The 18,141-nt window shown below is 36.5% G+C and overlaps 1 protein-coding gene across 1 annotated transcript; it reads right to left on the bottom strand.

Moving 5' to 3' along the window:
• Positions 1-2,240: 2,240 nt before the first annotated feature.
• LOC134664581 (alanine--glyoxylate aminotransferase 2-like) lies at positions 2,241-17,777 on the bottom strand. Its single transcript, XM_063521292.1, has 10 exons — positions 17,632-17,777; positions 16,660-16,750; positions 15,723-15,841; positions 11,820-12,054; positions 10,074-10,167; positions 8,105-8,319; positions 4,789-5,008; positions 4,138-4,382; positions 3,608-3,779; positions 2,241-2,495 (listed from the first exon to the last, which is right to left on the bottom strand). The coding sequence occupies exons 2-10, from the start codon at positions 16,719-16,721 to the stop codon at positions 2,412-2,414; spliced, it is 1,446 nt and encodes a 481-aa protein (XP_063377362.1). The 5' UTR covers positions 16,722-16,750; positions 17,632-17,777; the 3' UTR covers positions 2,241-2,411.
• Positions 17,778-18,141: the final 364 nt, after the last annotated feature.

Raw genomic sequence — 18,141 nt, 5'->3', positions numbered from 1 at the left:
AAGCGCTCGTGCGTATGAGGCCTAAGTGATCCTTTTGTTAGGTACTATTAGGTATGAGCACGAACGAAACGCAACATTTCCTTATCTGTGATATCTGTCAACATACGCCCCACTGTCAAAGTAAATTGTCATGGTCAATTCAATTTCGACTGTTGACGATTTGTATTGTTTGAATAGTTGTTTGCAATCTGCATTTAATTACGAAAAATAGCCATTGAATAAAAAAAAGATTACTTAAAAGTTGAATTTGCGAAACTTTGAAATAAATAATTAGGTAACGCATTGTTTAAAGAAGTAAATTCAGAATTAACTTTTAGTCCACCCTCATTTTTGTTTTGCATACCTACTAGACTTGTTGCACCTTTCTTCAAATTGAATTAAATCCATAAAATTCTATCGAAACTAGCCATACATTTATAGTTCTTAGTTTAAAAATATCAAACCACTGGTTCCTAAAGTAGGTAATAATTAATACGTTATTTTCAGATCTGTAACAATGCCTTCACGAAAACAGAAGAAAAATAAGAAAAAACTAAGTCACTTTCTTAAAGAGTGCCAAATATCAAAACTTTCCAATGAGAAAGTGGAAGGAACAAAGCCTGCTCAGCCTGAGGAACTCCTTGATGTGAATCAAAATGAAAGTAAAGATCAACAAAAAAAATATCTTAAAATACCCCCAATATTTTTGCATCAACCTGTGGATTTTCAACAACACGTTCACAAGTTGCTATTAGCTGGTTTGAAATTTTACCAGCCACATAATGGACGAAATTACACCAAAATCAAGTGTGCCTCATTTGAAGACCAGAGGCGCTTGATACAATATTTAAAGATCAATGAATTGCCATATCACACATATGGAAATCCAGATCACCGTAAAGTCAAAATTGTCATCAGAGGCTTGGCTAAAGATACCTGCTTGAATGCACTCAAGGCAGATATTGAGTCTCTTAAAATACCTGTAGTAAGATTGCACAAAATGCATACAAAACAGACAAATAAAGAGCATCCCCTATTAGTGTTAGTCATAGTTCCAACTGAGGAAGGTGAGAAGCTCATGCAAGTTGAGACGTTAATGGGCCAGTCAGTAAAAATGGAACATCCTATACCAAAGCCTAGACAGTGTCACCGCTGCCAGAAGTGGGGCCACTCTCAGCGCTACTGCCACGGTCAGATCCGATGTGTCAAGTGTGCGGGGAAACATTTATCTTCAAAATGCAAAAAGGACCCTAATGAGCCTCCAAAATGTGCCAATTGTGAAGGGGAACACACAGCCAGCTACAGGAAATGTTCTCATTGCCCGGATTCAGAAATATTCAAGTTAACACAAAAGCTAAAGTTGAGTCGTGTTCAGATTGCCACTAAACCTGTACTAGTGACTTTATCAAACTATCAGAATGACCTTTACAAGAAAACAAATAGATTTCTGCCAATTGGAGATGAGCCTTCTGACTGTGAATTTGAGAACTTTGAAGAAGTTGATTAACACTGTCAAATCTTTAAAGGTTAATCAGCATTATTATATTTTAACCCACTTCATGAAGGAGTAGTATTTTTTTGGATGTTCCCTTATTCACTTCTGTAGTTACTTAAGTTTTTTTTTTTAATTTGTGAATTTTCTCTCTAAAAGGAACATTTGTTGATGAGATGACACTGTAAACTGTTATGATAACTAGTTGAAAGTTCATTTTTAGGTATATGTAAAGCTTAATTTAACATAGAAGCTTAATACTATGTTGGTTCATGATTTATTTTTCAAAAGAAAATCGGCAGTGCTGTGACCATTCAGTGAGATTTTTAAGTTTCTATTATTAGTCAGTTAAGTTTATGTGTTACCTTAGAAAAAATCTTTTATACATTATCAGAGTCTGAAGACTCATTTTGTTTACAGTAAATAAAACTAAAAAGTAAATACTTATAAAAGTTTGGTGTTTTTATTTTCATTTACCTTCTTTTGCATCGTATATGATAGATAATAATGCATTTAGATTGTGGATTATTTAACCCCTTGATCGCCAATTCTGTTATATATAATGGCTCCTCTACGCGATGGGCCTGCGCCGGCCACTCCAAGGGACGCAGCCATGCGGTAGAATGAGATAGCAATATCACTTGCTCCCTCTAACGTATAAATGCGTCCCTTTGAGTGGCTGGCGTTGGCCCATCGTGTAGAGGAGCCATAACGCGCAATCGTAAATCTTATTGGAATGCATTAATTTAAATATCAATCTTTAACCATGCGTTCCTTTGGCGTTCAAAGGGTTAACATGTTTTTTTCATCTTTTGAATACATTTTAAACATAAAATAATAAATTAAAAATCATTAACATTAACCATAAAATCTAAACTTAAAATATATTTACAGATCATTATTTGTAGGGACTAAAGCTAACATCTTAAATGCAATTAGGTTATATACTTTTAACAGCAGGTTTTAAACTGCTTATGATCAAGTCGTTGTTGGACTCCATCTTGGTGAGAGGAGTGACCGAAACCTGTAACAAATAAAAGACAGAAGTTAATAATAGGTATAATATATTTTGATTGTGTCAGTCTGAGGGAAATATTCCACATTGTTTTAGTAACCCATGACATGGCCGTCGTATCATGCTGAAATGATTGAAATTATAAAAACAATGCTTCGAAAGCTACGACAAACGTACAAGACGCAATCCTAAATAATACACATATAAGTAGTAGCTTGTTAGGTAGGTATATATTTAAGTACTTGAACGTACCCACCCAATGATGCCATTTGTGTCTACATGTGTATTTTAAGACAAAATTGGCATTAAAATTTATTTGTATTTAAGACGAGTGGACATTAAACCAGTATATCTTGATCTCAACATCCTTATCAGATGTAAATAATTAGAGGCCACACTAAGCTGGTTTTTTAATCTTTGCTTTCTATTCGGAATAGTGATTCCGGCCCTGGTACTACCCTCTTCATTGTCGTGTTATACATACATAACAATGTTTACTGTATTGTATAGTATGTTGAATGGCCGTGTTTGTTTAGGGCAAGTAATTCCTGAGGTCAGGTGATTTAGGTCAGAGGGTGGGCATGTACCTAAATCAAGCTTTTTTAGCGAGTTGTGTACTATAAATATAAACTATACCTAAGAATACCAAATTTTATGTGTTATATAAGTCGGAATAAATGTTGAAGTTATAAAATACCTACATATTCATTTGTAATTCAACCGTCAAAATAGTTTAGTCGCCGATCGAAAACATTGCTAAATGAATATGTCAGGCGTTTCAAACTTTTCATCGTTTATTTTGTGCGTTATTTGATTGCTAAACGAATAACTAAAGCCACTGCCAATACAAGTCGCCGTGTATGTCTAGCGAAATGTGTTTTTATAATTCATTTCTATAAAATACTTATTAATGGTAATGTGTAAAGGCAAACAGTCGACGTCAAAAATATGTTTAGTATTTTCGCCTTATCACAAAGGAGTAAGATGCAAAAGTGTAAACATATCTTTGACGTCAACTGTAGGTACATACTAGTACCACACTTTCTTTTAGAGATATGTAATACATCGGCCATAAGTGCCCCCTTAGCCCATCGGCTGGCAAAGTTTACAGCTGTAAGTACCTCAAGTTTAATACTGGTGACCGGCAGCTCGGCGTCCAGCTCTCCCAGCACCCTGTCCAGCGTGTCGACCAGCCTGTCGGCGTCCTTGATGGTGAACACCATGGGTGGCTTGAACTTTAGAACGTTGGCGTCGGGTCCGTCGCGGCTTATGAGGATTTTTTCTTCACGCATTCTGTAAACAGGTAAGTATGGTTTTTAGAGTGATTGAAACAAACTAGTTTGAAAATGCTTTCGCTTTTTTCACACGTGCGTTTTCTTTCATTTTGTGATATTAAAAACTAGTATTTCAACTGACTTTAAATTTCCAAATGATTCTAAGGTAGTTTTTAATTTTAAAAAAAAGTTTTTAATTCGTTGGGATTTTTTTCGTACCTATCGATATTTGATGAAGTTGAACTGCCGATAAAGACCATAAATTTCAGGTTGAGGTGCCCATGACTTCCGATCGTGAAGTTCATTGTTGTTACGAACATCTGTCTTTAGAAAACGATGAAGAAATGGGATATATAAGTACATAGGTAGGTATTTACCTGTTAACAATGTGTTTTGCTTCCGCCGTGGCCGGTGTTCTTGCATCTCTATCCGTCACCAGCTCAACGCCCACGAACAGGCCTCTCCCTCGCACGTCACCAACTAGTCTATGCTTCAGCTTGAGGTCCGCGCAGCGCTCCAGCAAGTGGTTGCCAACCCTATCGGCGCGCTCCATTAGATGTTCGTCTTCGATCACATCTAGCACGGCGTTTGCAATGGCGCAGGACACAGGGTTGCCGCCGTACTGGAAATAAAAGGTAAGTACTTTATTTATTTGAAACACGTAATGCTGATATCATAAAGTCGTTTTAATAAGTCAAAGAGCTGGCTCAAGATAGGAAAAGCTGGAAGATACCTACTCCACTGACAAGAGAATAACTCAAGTTCATGCTGATAAAGATCGTTCATCCTTTATTGTATAGGTAGGTGAAACTAATTGTAAATTTAACCTTTTCAATGCCATTATAACATTTTATAATGTTTCACAACTATAGATTATGTACAAGGTTCTAAAAATATCTCATGCACTTTAGCGTTTTAATTAATACAGAGTTTGTGAGATATTAGTGAATACCTAAGCCACTCCAAAATATCTGCAGACGCCGACTGTGCGTACCACAAAAACATTTGACAGTCGCGGCGCATCTCACCGTATTAAAATACTCCACGCCCGTATCCGCGAAGCTCTTCGCAATCTCCGGCGTGGTAACCACCGCGGCCACTGGGTGTCCGTTACCCATCGGTTTCCCCATGGTCACGATATCGGGTACCACGTCCTGGGTCTCGAAGGCCCACATGTGGGTGCCGACGCGGCCGAACCCGACTTGCACCTCGTCGGCGATGCATACGCCGCCCGCTTGCCGTACGTGCCTGGGAAAAGGAATAGGTACTTGAATAAAGATTGAGACGTGATTTCGCTGTGCCACATAACTGATCGTTTGTAATGCTTTTTGTACTGATATAAGGTTTAAAGTGTTTGCGCACCTTGTTTTAAGCTTATGTTTGTTTGGCTTGGAACGCAAAATTTCAATTGTAAAAAAAAAATTGTACCTACGCCTTATTTGGATTGCTTTAGTGAGACAACACTTAGGAAGATCAAGATAAAAAAAATGCTTTGTAATTAGGTCATTAAAATATTATTCTATTTCGAATCAACTGCAATCGGTGCCTGGCCTTATTCAAAAATATGATAACATTGCTAACCAATAGTCATGATAGTTAATCATGATTCACACTTCACTGTCATACTGCTTAACGATTAGATACTTACTCGTAATGTTTTCTGACGTATTATATATTTACTTACCTACTTATTTTTATCGCACGATGCTACTACAATGTATACTTTCCCTAAACTAAGTAAAATATTGACTCGAGCGTTATTGCCATTGCGTAGATAGATAAATTATAAGTAAGTAGTAGGTACCTACATAATGTATTACCTATATTTGAAGCTTAAGGCATAAATTATACGTAAGTAGTGTAGATTAATATTTCATTTGTCGTACCTAATTACTGTACTAACAAACGCAAAAGATTCATGATTAGAATGTAGGTACATTTATTTACTTTGAACCGCACGTAACTAGTTTATTAAAGTAATTTACGCAATCGTAGTACAGATAACGTCTGATAATGTTGCATATGTACATTATCAGCGTGTGCAGCATGTGACCAGCACGTGAATATGCACTATACAGGGTGGGTCTTGAGACTGGGTCCGTATTAATACTTAAGTACTTCGTATTAAGGATTCCGTACGAAAAAATAGAACCCATAGACTCTGTCCGTCTACCACATTGCTAAAAATCTCGAGAACTACTTACATTCGATTCGAAAGGAAAAACCTCATTTTTTTCTATGCGAAAGGGATTTTTTCTATGCGAAGGGGTAGAAGTTAAACATGAGGAGTTTTATCAATCACATCCTTATGCTATTACTTAATGAAAAGAAAAGACTATTAGAAGGTAAGTAATAAGAATTAAAGAAAAAACTATGTACTTAGAAGGGTTAATACCACTCTATTTCTTAAAATTTTTAAGGGGAAAAATATGAATTTTCTTTAAAATCGACGTCAGCAAATTAACTAATATTGTCAAATTTTTTTTTTATTAAGTAATCTGTCGTACTTTATTGGCGCCCGCAACTCCAAAGGTGTCGCATGCGCGTTGCCAATATTTTAAATATAGTAACAATATGTTAATTATGCATGTATAATTTATTAATTTCTCGTTTACGCGAAGTTTTGTTATAATATATCTTCTTGAGAAATAACGATTCTTAAACCTGAAGTTTCCCGTACCTACTGATTGGTCCATGCCATTTATACTTCGTTTTTTTTAGCATTAGAAGTTAGGTAAACACTCTTGATGTGTCTTTTAATTGACAAACACATTTTAAAAATAAGTTACGGCAAATATGTAAGAATTATGAATCTAATACGATCATTTATACTCTTCTGCTTTCATAAGTAATAGTTATTGATTTTTAAAAAGCGTTTTTCAATTAAAAGACATGTCAAGATCGCTTACCTTCTTGCAAGTTCTTTCTAATGCTAAAAAAAATGAACTATAGTCAGCTCACCCAGTAGTTGTTAACTTGTTATGTAGTTCAATAATAAATGATCCAGTATTATGCCACTGGACCATCAATCAGTCTTTGACCTCAAGATAACTAATGAATTAACAGATTACTATAATTGCTAATTGCATGCGTTGAAACAATAAAAGTTCTTTATTTAGAGTTCTTAATTTATATGTTCCTTAATTTGATAACATTTTTATTTTTGTTACAAGCTTTTATTTACTTTCACCTGACCGTTGTCTGTCTGTCTGTCTGTCTGTAATCAAATCTTGCAAGTTAAATTTGATCCACTTCCCGGTTTCCGATTGAGCTGAAATTTTGCATGCATGCATAAATCGGATGACAATGCAATATTATGGTACCATCGAGCTGATCTGATGATGGAGACAGGAGGTGGCCATAGGAACTCTGTGATGAAACAATGCAACCTAATTGTGTTAGAGGTTTTTAGAATTGTCTCCATGAGTATTAGTTGTCTGTCGTAAGAAAAGTACAGTCAGCGATAAAAGCTTGTACCAAAAATTAAATTTTTGACAAAAACTTTTTATTAAGTTTAACGTTAAATTTGTGTTCCAAATTAAATGAAGGCTTTGCTATCCTTTCAGTATTTTTTGTGTGAGTGAACTGAAAAAGCAATATGAAATAGCTAGGAACACATCATATAAAAATGTAAGTACTCTTGTTTATTTGGATGTCAATTTTCATCGACTAGGCCAAAGGAATATGAGTAGGTTTCTCGGAACTAAGTATTTTGGTACACTCTTTGATCGTTAGCAGTTCTGTGAAGGAAAACATCGTAAGGAAACCTTTACTGAGATGATTAAAGTTTCTGTATCTACAATATTAGACCACAAATGGGGATACTAAAATTCCACCGCGAATACTAAAATTGCAACTTCGTTATCTGCCTCTGTATCGATCTGACATATTCGAGCAATAAGTAATAAGTAGGTATATATATAAAGTAATAGTAGGTATACTTAGCGAAACTTTCGATCTCGATAGGCCAGCGGTATACAGCAGTGGGACTTATAGACGCCGAGGGCCTACCGAGAACACCAAAAATTCGTAACCTCTAATACCTAGGTGCTATTACATACCTATTGGAACGACAGAAAGGCAAAAGGACAAACGAACGAAGTCACGCTAGGCCCTATGGTAATTGTTTAGAACAGCGGTCGGCAACCTTTTAGCAGCCAAGGTCCACATAGTAAAGTTAAAGAAGTTGACGCGGCCCGCACTTTGGTAATATTTGTGATTTTGATGTTTGTCAAAATTACATACAAAATAGCCAGGGCGAGGGCGGCTCGCGGGCCGCAAGCGAGAGGTTCGCATCCGCTTGTTGCCGACCGCTGGTTTAGAAGAAAACATTGATAGACTTACTCGTAAACCTTCTGCAAGTATCCATGAGGCGGAATAATCTGCCCCCCGCAGCTCTGCAAGCTCTCGGCTATGAACGCGCACACGCCGCCATGTTGCTTCGTGGCTGTGTCACACAGGTTCCTAACGTCTTCAGCGTACAGGTGACCCAGCTCCTCTTCAGAACACGAGTCTTGAGGGCACGTGTATTTGCCCCTGTATGTGTCGGGTACCGGTGCCTGTTATGAAATTTGTGTTATAAAATGATATGGGTATTGTGCTACATATTATGATTGGGTTTTTGGAGTAAGGATAGATAAAAAGAACTGCAAGGAAAATACGTAACAGTCTTATAATGTATAATTTTTATGTTATTGTTCCTTGAAACGAATTATTACTGCAATTTAGTTCATGAGTACTTGTAGTTAAATTGCTAACACTAAGTCGGTACTATCTATTATCTATTGAACGTTATAGGATATTGACCTAAAGCGTTTTTAACAAAGGCATGGTTTCCTACTAGTCCGACCGTAAACACTAAACACCAAACAATAAACAGTCAGTTTACTATGAAGCATCCGTATCGGGCTACGCTCGTCAATTTTAAATCTAACGTTCCAAACATAAACATTACTTAACCATGTTTCATGGTAGATACTTTCCATATTTATTTGTCTTTTGCAAAAACATCATTGACAACAATTAGGTTCGCATGTCTACTGAATTTTCTTATTCAATTGAACGCTATTTAATCGCAGAGCTAGGATTACTCCTTTTCTATTTTATTGCGTGATTAAATTATTTACTATTGTTCACAGGAGTGACAGTTTTGGTTTAAAAACTGTGTATACACCCATCTGTATACCTCGTTTTTTTTAGCATTAGATAAAAGGTAAACAATCTTGATGTGTCTTTAAATTGAAAAACATATTTTAAAAATAGTTACGGCAAATATGTAACAATTATGAATTTAATACGATCATTTATATTCTTCTGCTTTCATAAGTATTTAATAGTTTTTAATTTTTAAAAAGCGTTTTTCAATTAAAAGACGTGTCAAGATCGCTTACCTTCTTGCAAGTTCTTTCTAATGCTAAAAAAACGAACTATAGTAATATATTTTCTAGAATTATTACTGATTTCCGAGGCGCATATAATTTAATTTAGAGCGTAGTTATGTAGCTACTTATATTCATTTGAGGTAAACTAACACGTTACGCGCGTACGCGCTTAATTAAAGTACGCTAATCTTACTATTAATATATTAACATTTTAAAGATCCCCATTAGGGGATCGGCATCCGGGAACTGAAGCTATTAAACAAAGTCCATTAAGCCCCGTTAACTAATGTATGCAGGATAATAAATCAATTAACTTTTCCTGGTTCTATGGAAACTTTGTTATGGTTTATTGTATCGTTAATATTTGGAAACTCTCAATTTGTTAAGCTATTTCCACGGTTTTAGAAGTAATAAAAATTGGATATGAATTAAGGAAAGCATATGGCAAAAGTTAGATGCTCAGTTTTTTTCTATTGTTTTTATTAGTACCTATCTTCGAGTTCAAAAACGATTATAATCGTTATTAAACAAAACTGAGCGTGTAACCTAAAGCCTATATGCTGAAAATGTTACCACACTGAGCATTTTTTGCAACAACTACATTTAAAAAGTCATTCAGTTAACTTTTCATTATAATTTAAGGTAGAGGTAGAGATCTTTAGAGATAATATAGAGATAAATCCGTATGTCTAAGTCATATGCAGTAAACCTTTTGCTTCCTTCCAGTTTTCTTATAAGAGTAAACTAAAGGACGAAACTCTCTTCTAACAAAATGAGTTTCTTTAAGCATCTCCTAAGTAAATAAGCATCCTTCATCCTTAGAATAATAATAAGCCACCAACAGGTGAGATTGTTCAAAAAATAACTGAATGAATTTTCAAACGTAGTTACTGTAATGTATTCAGTGCGATAGTAAGGGCAGGCTAACTCACCACGTGAACCCAATCTGGTTTCTCGGGCCCACCGGGAAGGTTCAGTTTGTAGGGCGATACATCAATCATAGACGTGAGGTGCCCATGATAAGCACTGCAACAAACAGGCGCTAGAAGCACCCTAACAACACTTCGAGGTGCTCGAAGTAACCACAAATACATTCATACGACTTTCACACGACTTGTTGGCTTTGAATTAGGTTTAAAGGGTATTTAGGAATGTTAAAATTTAGCGGTTTCGGAGCTCTACGCCTCTAAAATAAAATAATAACTTAGTAAACCAAATCTATCTTCAAATTCAGGGGTAGTACAATGTTTGGGCAAAAACATCAGGTCATTTAATTTAGTTCTTAAAGGAGTTCCATACAAATCTCACTAGCAAGTATTAAATGATTTGTTACACTAGGTACGTTAGGAACCACTAAAGTAGACGTCAGAGTGCTTGTCACTGTCCCAGTCCCTGTTATTATTATTAATTTTAAATAATTGTTAATATAAGTGACTGCGGGGTGTCATTAATTGGGCATTAGTATGTCAAGCACCAGGACGTTTACCTTTGGTGTCACAACATATAATTGTGTAAAGAGCAAGATAATAAATATACAGTGAAACCTGGTTAAGTGGGACCTGGATAAGTGAGAAACCTCTATAGCTGGGACTCATGGTGCGGTCCCGACACTTTAGCACTGAATTACCTCTGTTACTGAGAAAAAACGAACCTCTATAACTGAGATTCGTTGTTGTGATTTTATAGTCACATTTCCCTCTATAATTGAGACAGAGAGTGTATTTTACCTCTTTTACTGAGATTATATTTATAAGATTACATTTTCCTAATTGGTTTTTAGAATTTTATAGGGAATTGACTTCTGTATCTGAGATAACGTCAATCTATGACCTCTCTAACTTGGACTTCATTGAACAATTTCCGTATTCTTACTAACTCTTATTATATTCTTAATCCACAAATTCTGCATTTGCGTAATTGTGTCTAAACAACTTCAAGTTTGATTTAGTTAATTTATGTAAGTAGTTAAAACTATCGAAACGAAAGCTGAAATTTTGATACGTAACACGAAAAAATAAATTTTCATTTATTAAATTTCTAATACGCAATGAAGTCCGTATCAAATTTAATTTATGTGATTTTGAAATATCTATCCTTTGGAGAATCATTCAAAATAAATTCAAATAAATATTTAAACAGACTTAAAAAATATTTAGGGACAAGGAGTATTTTACCTTATTTATTTTTAAAGATAATTACTAAATACCTTATTTACCACCTCTATAACTGAAATATACTATATTCTCACCTCTATTAATGGAACCCTCTGTAAATGAGACAGAAATTTATTTGTACCTGGCTAACTGGGAGCCTGGGTAAGTGGAAAACCTCTTTAAGTGAGACAAATTTTCTCGTCCCTTGAGATCCCACTTATCCAGGTTTCACTGTATATAAAAAAATATCTCGTTAAGACACTATAATCAAAAAAGAAACTATTTATCAAATTTAAATAGGTACAGGTATAGGTAGGTAGGTCCCTATTTATTCCTACGATGCTGATAAGTGATACCTACTTCTTCCTATAGAGACATTCGTAAATACCTAACAATTGCAAAGTTTGATACCAAACCAACTCATACAAATTCAAAAGTAAGCCAGCAAACATCATTCATTTCTTTCATACACGCGACATGAGACCCCCAAACTTCAAAACCATTCACACACACAAAGATACTTACTGGTCAAGTGTGATCACGTCTTTTTTGTTGGTGTGCACTTTAGCGAGCCTCAAAGCGAGATCGTTGGCCTCAGACCCCGAATTGACGAAGAAACAGACCGAGAGGGGCTCGGGCAGGGTGTTGACGATGCGTTCAGCCAGAATCACGAGCTCGTCGTGAAGGTAGCGGTTGTTGGTGGAGATGAGCGACATCTGGTTCCTGCCGGCTTCCACCACGTGGGGATGGCAATGTCCGACTAAACAAAAAAAAGTACAGTGATTTAATATCGTTGAAAGCTACACTAAGCTAGCTAAGCTACGTTGGTAAGATCGAGGAAAACAACAGAACAATAAGTGTCAGTAACAATAGATGCTTTTCAGTCAGCAATGATAATGACAAAGTTAAACATGGAAAACATTGCTTGATGTTTGAGGCAAATAATGAGAAGAGGACTAAGATTTTTTGCCACGAATAATATAGCACTTGTTCGGTAAAATTAGTCATTTTTAGGGTTCCGTACCCAAAGGGTAAAACGGGACCCTATTACTAAGACTTCCGTCCGTCCGTCCGTCCGTCCGTCCGTCCGTCCGTCCGTCCGTCTGTCTGTCACCAGGCTGTATCTCACGAACCGTAATAGATGATGATGTATTTCTGTTGCCGCTATAACAACAAATACTAAAAACAGAATAAAATAAAGATTTAAGAGGGGCTCCCATACAGCAAACGTGATTTTTGACCAAAGTTAAGCAACGTCGGGCGTGGTCAGTACTTGGATGGGTGACCGTTTTCTTTTTGCATATTTTTCCGTTTTTTTTTTGCTTTATGGTACGGAACCCTTCGTGCGCGAGTCCGACTCGCACTTGCCCGGTTTTTTAGCAACGAATCTGTTGTCCGTGTATTAAAGTCGGTGTCAAATACAATATTGCAAGTATCAGCGAACCGACTTCTAGATATTTTACAAGGAATTGTACTTGTTCGAAACAAAAGAATTGCCTGGAAAATAAAATTCCTATTTTCAACTGACAAGAACATGAAAGATGTTTTTCTTTACTAACCCTTCACAGTTCCAGGTCCGTCTCGATATTTGTACGAGGAATAAGAAATATACAAATAAGGGGAGTTCTTGGTACTATCTGCTTAATATTTCAAGTAGCTTCAGTAAAACTTTGTTAAGGTGGTTCGATTTTCATACAAAATTCAATCAAAGCTCATTAAGTAACTACACACTATTAGTACATAAATATTTCCGCATTTATCTTCCTTCGAATATTCGTTTGCGCGAAATTAACAGGAAAACAATGTTTCATACAGAAATCATGCATAAATCATAGTTAAATTTTCATCAATTTTACGTATGTGTGTGTCACAAATGTCGTGTACAGATACATTTGCGACGTTGCCATACCATTTCCGACGTTGCCGGGCTGACCACGGCGCGAATTTGGAGTGCCGTCATGTTTAGTGCAATTTTGTTGACACTGACGTTTGACAGGTACTTAATTGACCTAAGCGAGAATAAGTACCCGAAGTTCGTCAGCTTAGCTAAGAACTATCATGGAGTGTTATGCAAACAGTCGCTTTTTTGCTTACAAACGGAAGATTCCCGGTTCGATCCCCAGTCAATTGTATGCTGGAACATAACTTTTTGTATTTTTATTACATCTAAATTTCGTATTGTTTTTTTATTTTTATTTAATTTTTCTTATTATCATAAATCGATTGATTAAGTATGGTATGGGCTACACGTATTCGTTTATTTTTGACAAAGAAAATTAGAAATTATACTCTACCTAATCTCTCTTATTTTTACAATCAGGACATCCTCACTGCAATAAAAAAGAGATATATAAAATTTCCTGTGGATAAAATAATGGATTTTGTCTATGAATGAAAAACACAATTATTACTATAGTTTGTTTTTTTTAGCATTAGAAATAAGGTAAACAATCTTGACGTGTCTTTTAATTGAAAAACACATTTTAAAAATAAGTTACGGCAAATATGTAACAATTATAAATCAAATACGATCATTTATATTCTTCTGCTTTCATAAGTAATAGTTTTTTGATTTTTAAAAAGCGTTTAAATCTGTGTGCCTAGCCAAGATGCCAGTCGTTCGCTCCGTAGCGAACGTTAGGGTAATACCTGTCTCTATCACTCTGCCATATTAATGCGACAGACACGGCTGCGCTTCGGTCGCTACGGAGCGTAAACCATTGGCACCTTGGCTAGGCACCCTGGTCATCTGGAAAGCGAAACACATACGGAACGCGTTTCTATTACTCAATACAGTGGCCAGTTGCAGATTCGGCGGTAAACTTAACTATACCTAAATCTGGGTGCCTAGCCAAGATGCCAGTCGTTCGCTCCGTAGCGAACGTTAGGGTAATACCTCTCTCTATCACTCTGTCATATTAATGCGACAGACACGGTTGCGCTTCGTTCGCTACGGAGCGTACACCATTGGCATCTTGGCTAGGCACCCTGGTCATCTGGAAAGCGAAACACATACGGAACGCTTTTCTATTACTCAATACAGTGGCCAGCTGCAGATTCGGCGGTAATCTTAACTATACCTAAATCTGGGTGCCTAGCCATGATGCCAGTCGTTCGCTCCGTAGCGAACGTTAGGGTAATACCTCTCTCTATCACTCTGCCATATTAATGCGACAGACACGGCTGCGCTTCAGTCGCTACGGAGCGTAAACCATTGGCACCTTGGCTAGGCACCCTGGTCATCTGGAAAGCGAAACACATACGGAACGCGTTTCTATTACTCAATAAAGTGGCCAGCTGCAGATTCGGTTTTAAAGTTAACTATACCTAAACCTGGGTGCCTAGCCACGATGCAGGCTAGTAGAGTTCTCTTTCACCTTCAGCAGAACCGGGAGATCCAAACCTACCTACTTTTCATCTAATAATCTCAAGAATCAGTGCATGATTCAAACTTTACCGGTTGCCGTGGTAAGACCTAGGATTTACCATATCGGTGTTGGTAAAAGCCCGAAGTAAACTAGTAAGATTTAACATTTCGGGCTTTTACCGATCGGCATCGGTAAAACCTAGGTTTTACCGGTAAATTCTAGGTTTTGCCGTACTTCGGGCTTTTACAGTAACATATATATAATAATTGCTCGTTTAAAGGTAAGATAACACAAAGGAGAAACAAAAAGAAATTACCTACTCGCACCAGTCTTGAACCCCAATCCTCTTGCACGTAGTTATTTCCACGAACATACCGTTACGCTATTGCAATGCAACATACTTACGTTGTGTGAAATTGTCTACTACAAGGATCACGGAAACACTGTTTGCATGTGTGAGTAATACTAGGAAAAAGCGTGACAGCAACACTCCGTCGAATTAAAAAGGTGGTTTTTGCACAATGAAGTATTCAATGTTTACTTTAATTGTTCAATATTTATTTAAAGAGTGCGCGAAACATACTTTTAAGTATACAAATACCATGACCATTTCACAAAAAAATAAAACCTCAAATTTTGCAAAAGTGGTGCCATCTAGCGAGAGTTAAGTTTTGAGTAACCTAGGCGAACCACCTTTCTGTTCCCAGTTGAAATTATTCTTACAGATACGAAAATTAAAGTTAGGTGGACAGCAGGCGTAATTGGATGGCTTTATCCACGTGATAAAATAACAGTCACTTTTTAACACCGCACGGGATAGATAGTGACGGATACCGTTTTATCACGCTGTCACATCTTATACAATACCTAATGACAATCTCATCCATGCAGTTGTGTGAAGTTTTGTTTGTGTATATAGTAGGTACAGTTATATGAATATGACGCCGATATATGCTACTGACATCTGTAGGTATACATATAAAGATATGATGAGAATGTATCAAACATAGTTAATATTTCATATACCCAGGTTTCACAAATTAAATGCAGTCTTGCTTACCGTGCGCAACGTTATTGATGCAGTCGAGATATCTCTCGCCTTGTTCATCGTACATGAACTGAGCAATACCTCGCACTATCTTCAGGGGAGATGAACGGAAAAACAGCTGACAGGCGGCTCTGCAAACAAATTAATTATTAGGGACACTTTTTTAGTGACAATTCGTGACATATACGCAATTTTAATTTAAAGAAAGGCTATATTTATCTTCCGCTCTCTCGCAACACCTAACATATAGTTGAATTTATTTAAATAACTATTTTCATTAAATTCTTTTGGAGATACCTGCAGAGTAACTAATGACTTTTAGGCTACTAAGCAACCCAGTAAAAGAGACATTAGGTACCTACATACACTCGAAAGTTTGATCGAAATTGCAAGGTGGCCTAAAAGGAACACTTGAACAAAATTGTCATAGAGTTTCACAGACAGGTACAATACAGGTATAATAGTACATTGTGCAACATGGGCCGTAAGTTGAATATAGACTCGAGTTTGCAATATTATTACGCCCCGAGTTACACACAATGTTTTTCATCACACTTGTGATACAAAAATTAAGTATAAACTGGTTGACGTAACTGGTGACCGAAGAGCTGGCGGCTACCTCGCACAACGTATCAGTATTGCGATACAGCGGGGAAATGCCGCCAGCATCCTTGATACAATGCCTCAGGGGCCTATTTTAGATTTAAGCTAGTTATTAATTCGTTTAGTTGTACCACTGTATATATATTGTATGTAAATAAATGATTTAAAAGTATAAAGACAAAAAACTGTTAATTATGGTACTAGAAACTTCATAACTCCCTAGGGAGAACGCTTTTTCTATAACTCCCGCTAAACCTGCTTGCAATTCCACATTTACTGAGCGAGTGTGATAAAAATCATATTCCTCGCCCGCCCTTACCTAATAAACAATTGCTAATCAACTTACCCGATGTGTTTTTCACGGAGTTTGATGGTCTCAGATTTGGGCATCGACTGGAGGTAAGCCATTTTATTGGTTGACTAGATTAAAACTTATTCTGCAAAAAACAAAAGACGTCTTATCTTTCGGTTGCATGTAAAACTGACTTAATAATGGCTATCTTTGAAGACTGATGGAGTCGTGACTTGGTGGTTAAATTTGCACTATATGTCAATGCTTATCGTGGGCATAAACAACATAAGTGCTAATAACTTAGTCAGATATAGAACAGTTAGTTAATGTATGAATATAAAGGTAATGTAAATGGCAAATATTTGCGTCAAATAGAAGATATACGAGTATCTCCTTTGGTAGTAAAATATTTCTTCGTCATTATATTATGTGGCATCTTTTAATTTATGCTCATAAAGTCGGAAGTGTCGGCACAAACGAAATTTTTATTAAAAAACACGAAACTTTTTCAAAAATCAGCTTTAAATTTTTCCACGCCGTACAGACGTTACGTTATTCGTCGCTTTTAAAAATTGAAATATTGAAAACGTCCAGTTACCCCTGAAACCTGTGTTACTGACAGGCCAGCATGAGTGCATCCAAATTGGAAGTACACCTTACTTCAACAAAAATAGCTCACAAAATAATAACGAATAAATTAATCAAAAACAATTTAGGTTCAAATTCAAAAGATACTTATATATATAATGTTTACTAATGCCTAATATAATATACATATACTTATATATTATAGGCATATAATAAAGTAGGTACGGGATATTGAAGTGAAAAAGGAGTTTACTGAGGTTGTCGTGACACGTGTCGAAACCCAAAATATTGATCAGTAACATTACTAAAAAAAGCAAAAAGGTCTCGCTGATATAAATATGCAGTGAAACACCAATGGCCAATGAATGCACTAGAGTTTATTGACTGAGCAATAAATATTATTGACCCGAACTGTTATCAATAAAAAAAATATCTTACCGAAACGAATATATAAACAATGGAATACTGAAAGGTTTGGAGAACTAATTATACAAAGGTTGACGTGGATTGGCGCGAGGCCGAGCCTGGAATGCTGGCCGGGAAACGATGGGCCTGATTATATACGAGGCGGCGCGGCGCGCACACCCATGCCGCGGCCAATGAAAACAAAAGCGCCACGTTATCATTAGCTGATAAGCACCACGCGGTCGGAATGATGCTACCACCGGACGGACGCATGGTCGTTAAGGGGCAGGCTCTATCTAGCGAAGGATCGATATCTGATATATCTTGTACTTATACCCCTATCATACTCGAACTCATAATTTAAGAACACAGACAGAAGCAAAGATTTTTTTTGATACCTAAGATAAATTTGCACCAATTGCTCTACTTGCGCATGAGACCACATTTTGTCAAAATCTACGTACCTACTTATTATAATTGTTTTTCTTTATTGTTGGCTCATACAAAGGGGCGTAGTTACTAGTATGTACGTAGGTCTTTCCT

This window comes from Cydia fagiglandana, chromosome 5, assembly GCF_963556715.1.
Source record: "Cydia fagiglandana chromosome 5, ilCydFagi1.1, whole genome shotgun sequence".
In the NCBI taxonomy this organism is placed as follows: domain Eukaryota; kingdom Metazoa; phylum Arthropoda; class Insecta; order Lepidoptera; family Tortricidae; genus Cydia; species Cydia fagiglandana.
The sequence above is the reverse complement of the archived record's forward strand: the minus strand, read 5'-3'. Positions and strand labels throughout refer to the sequence as shown.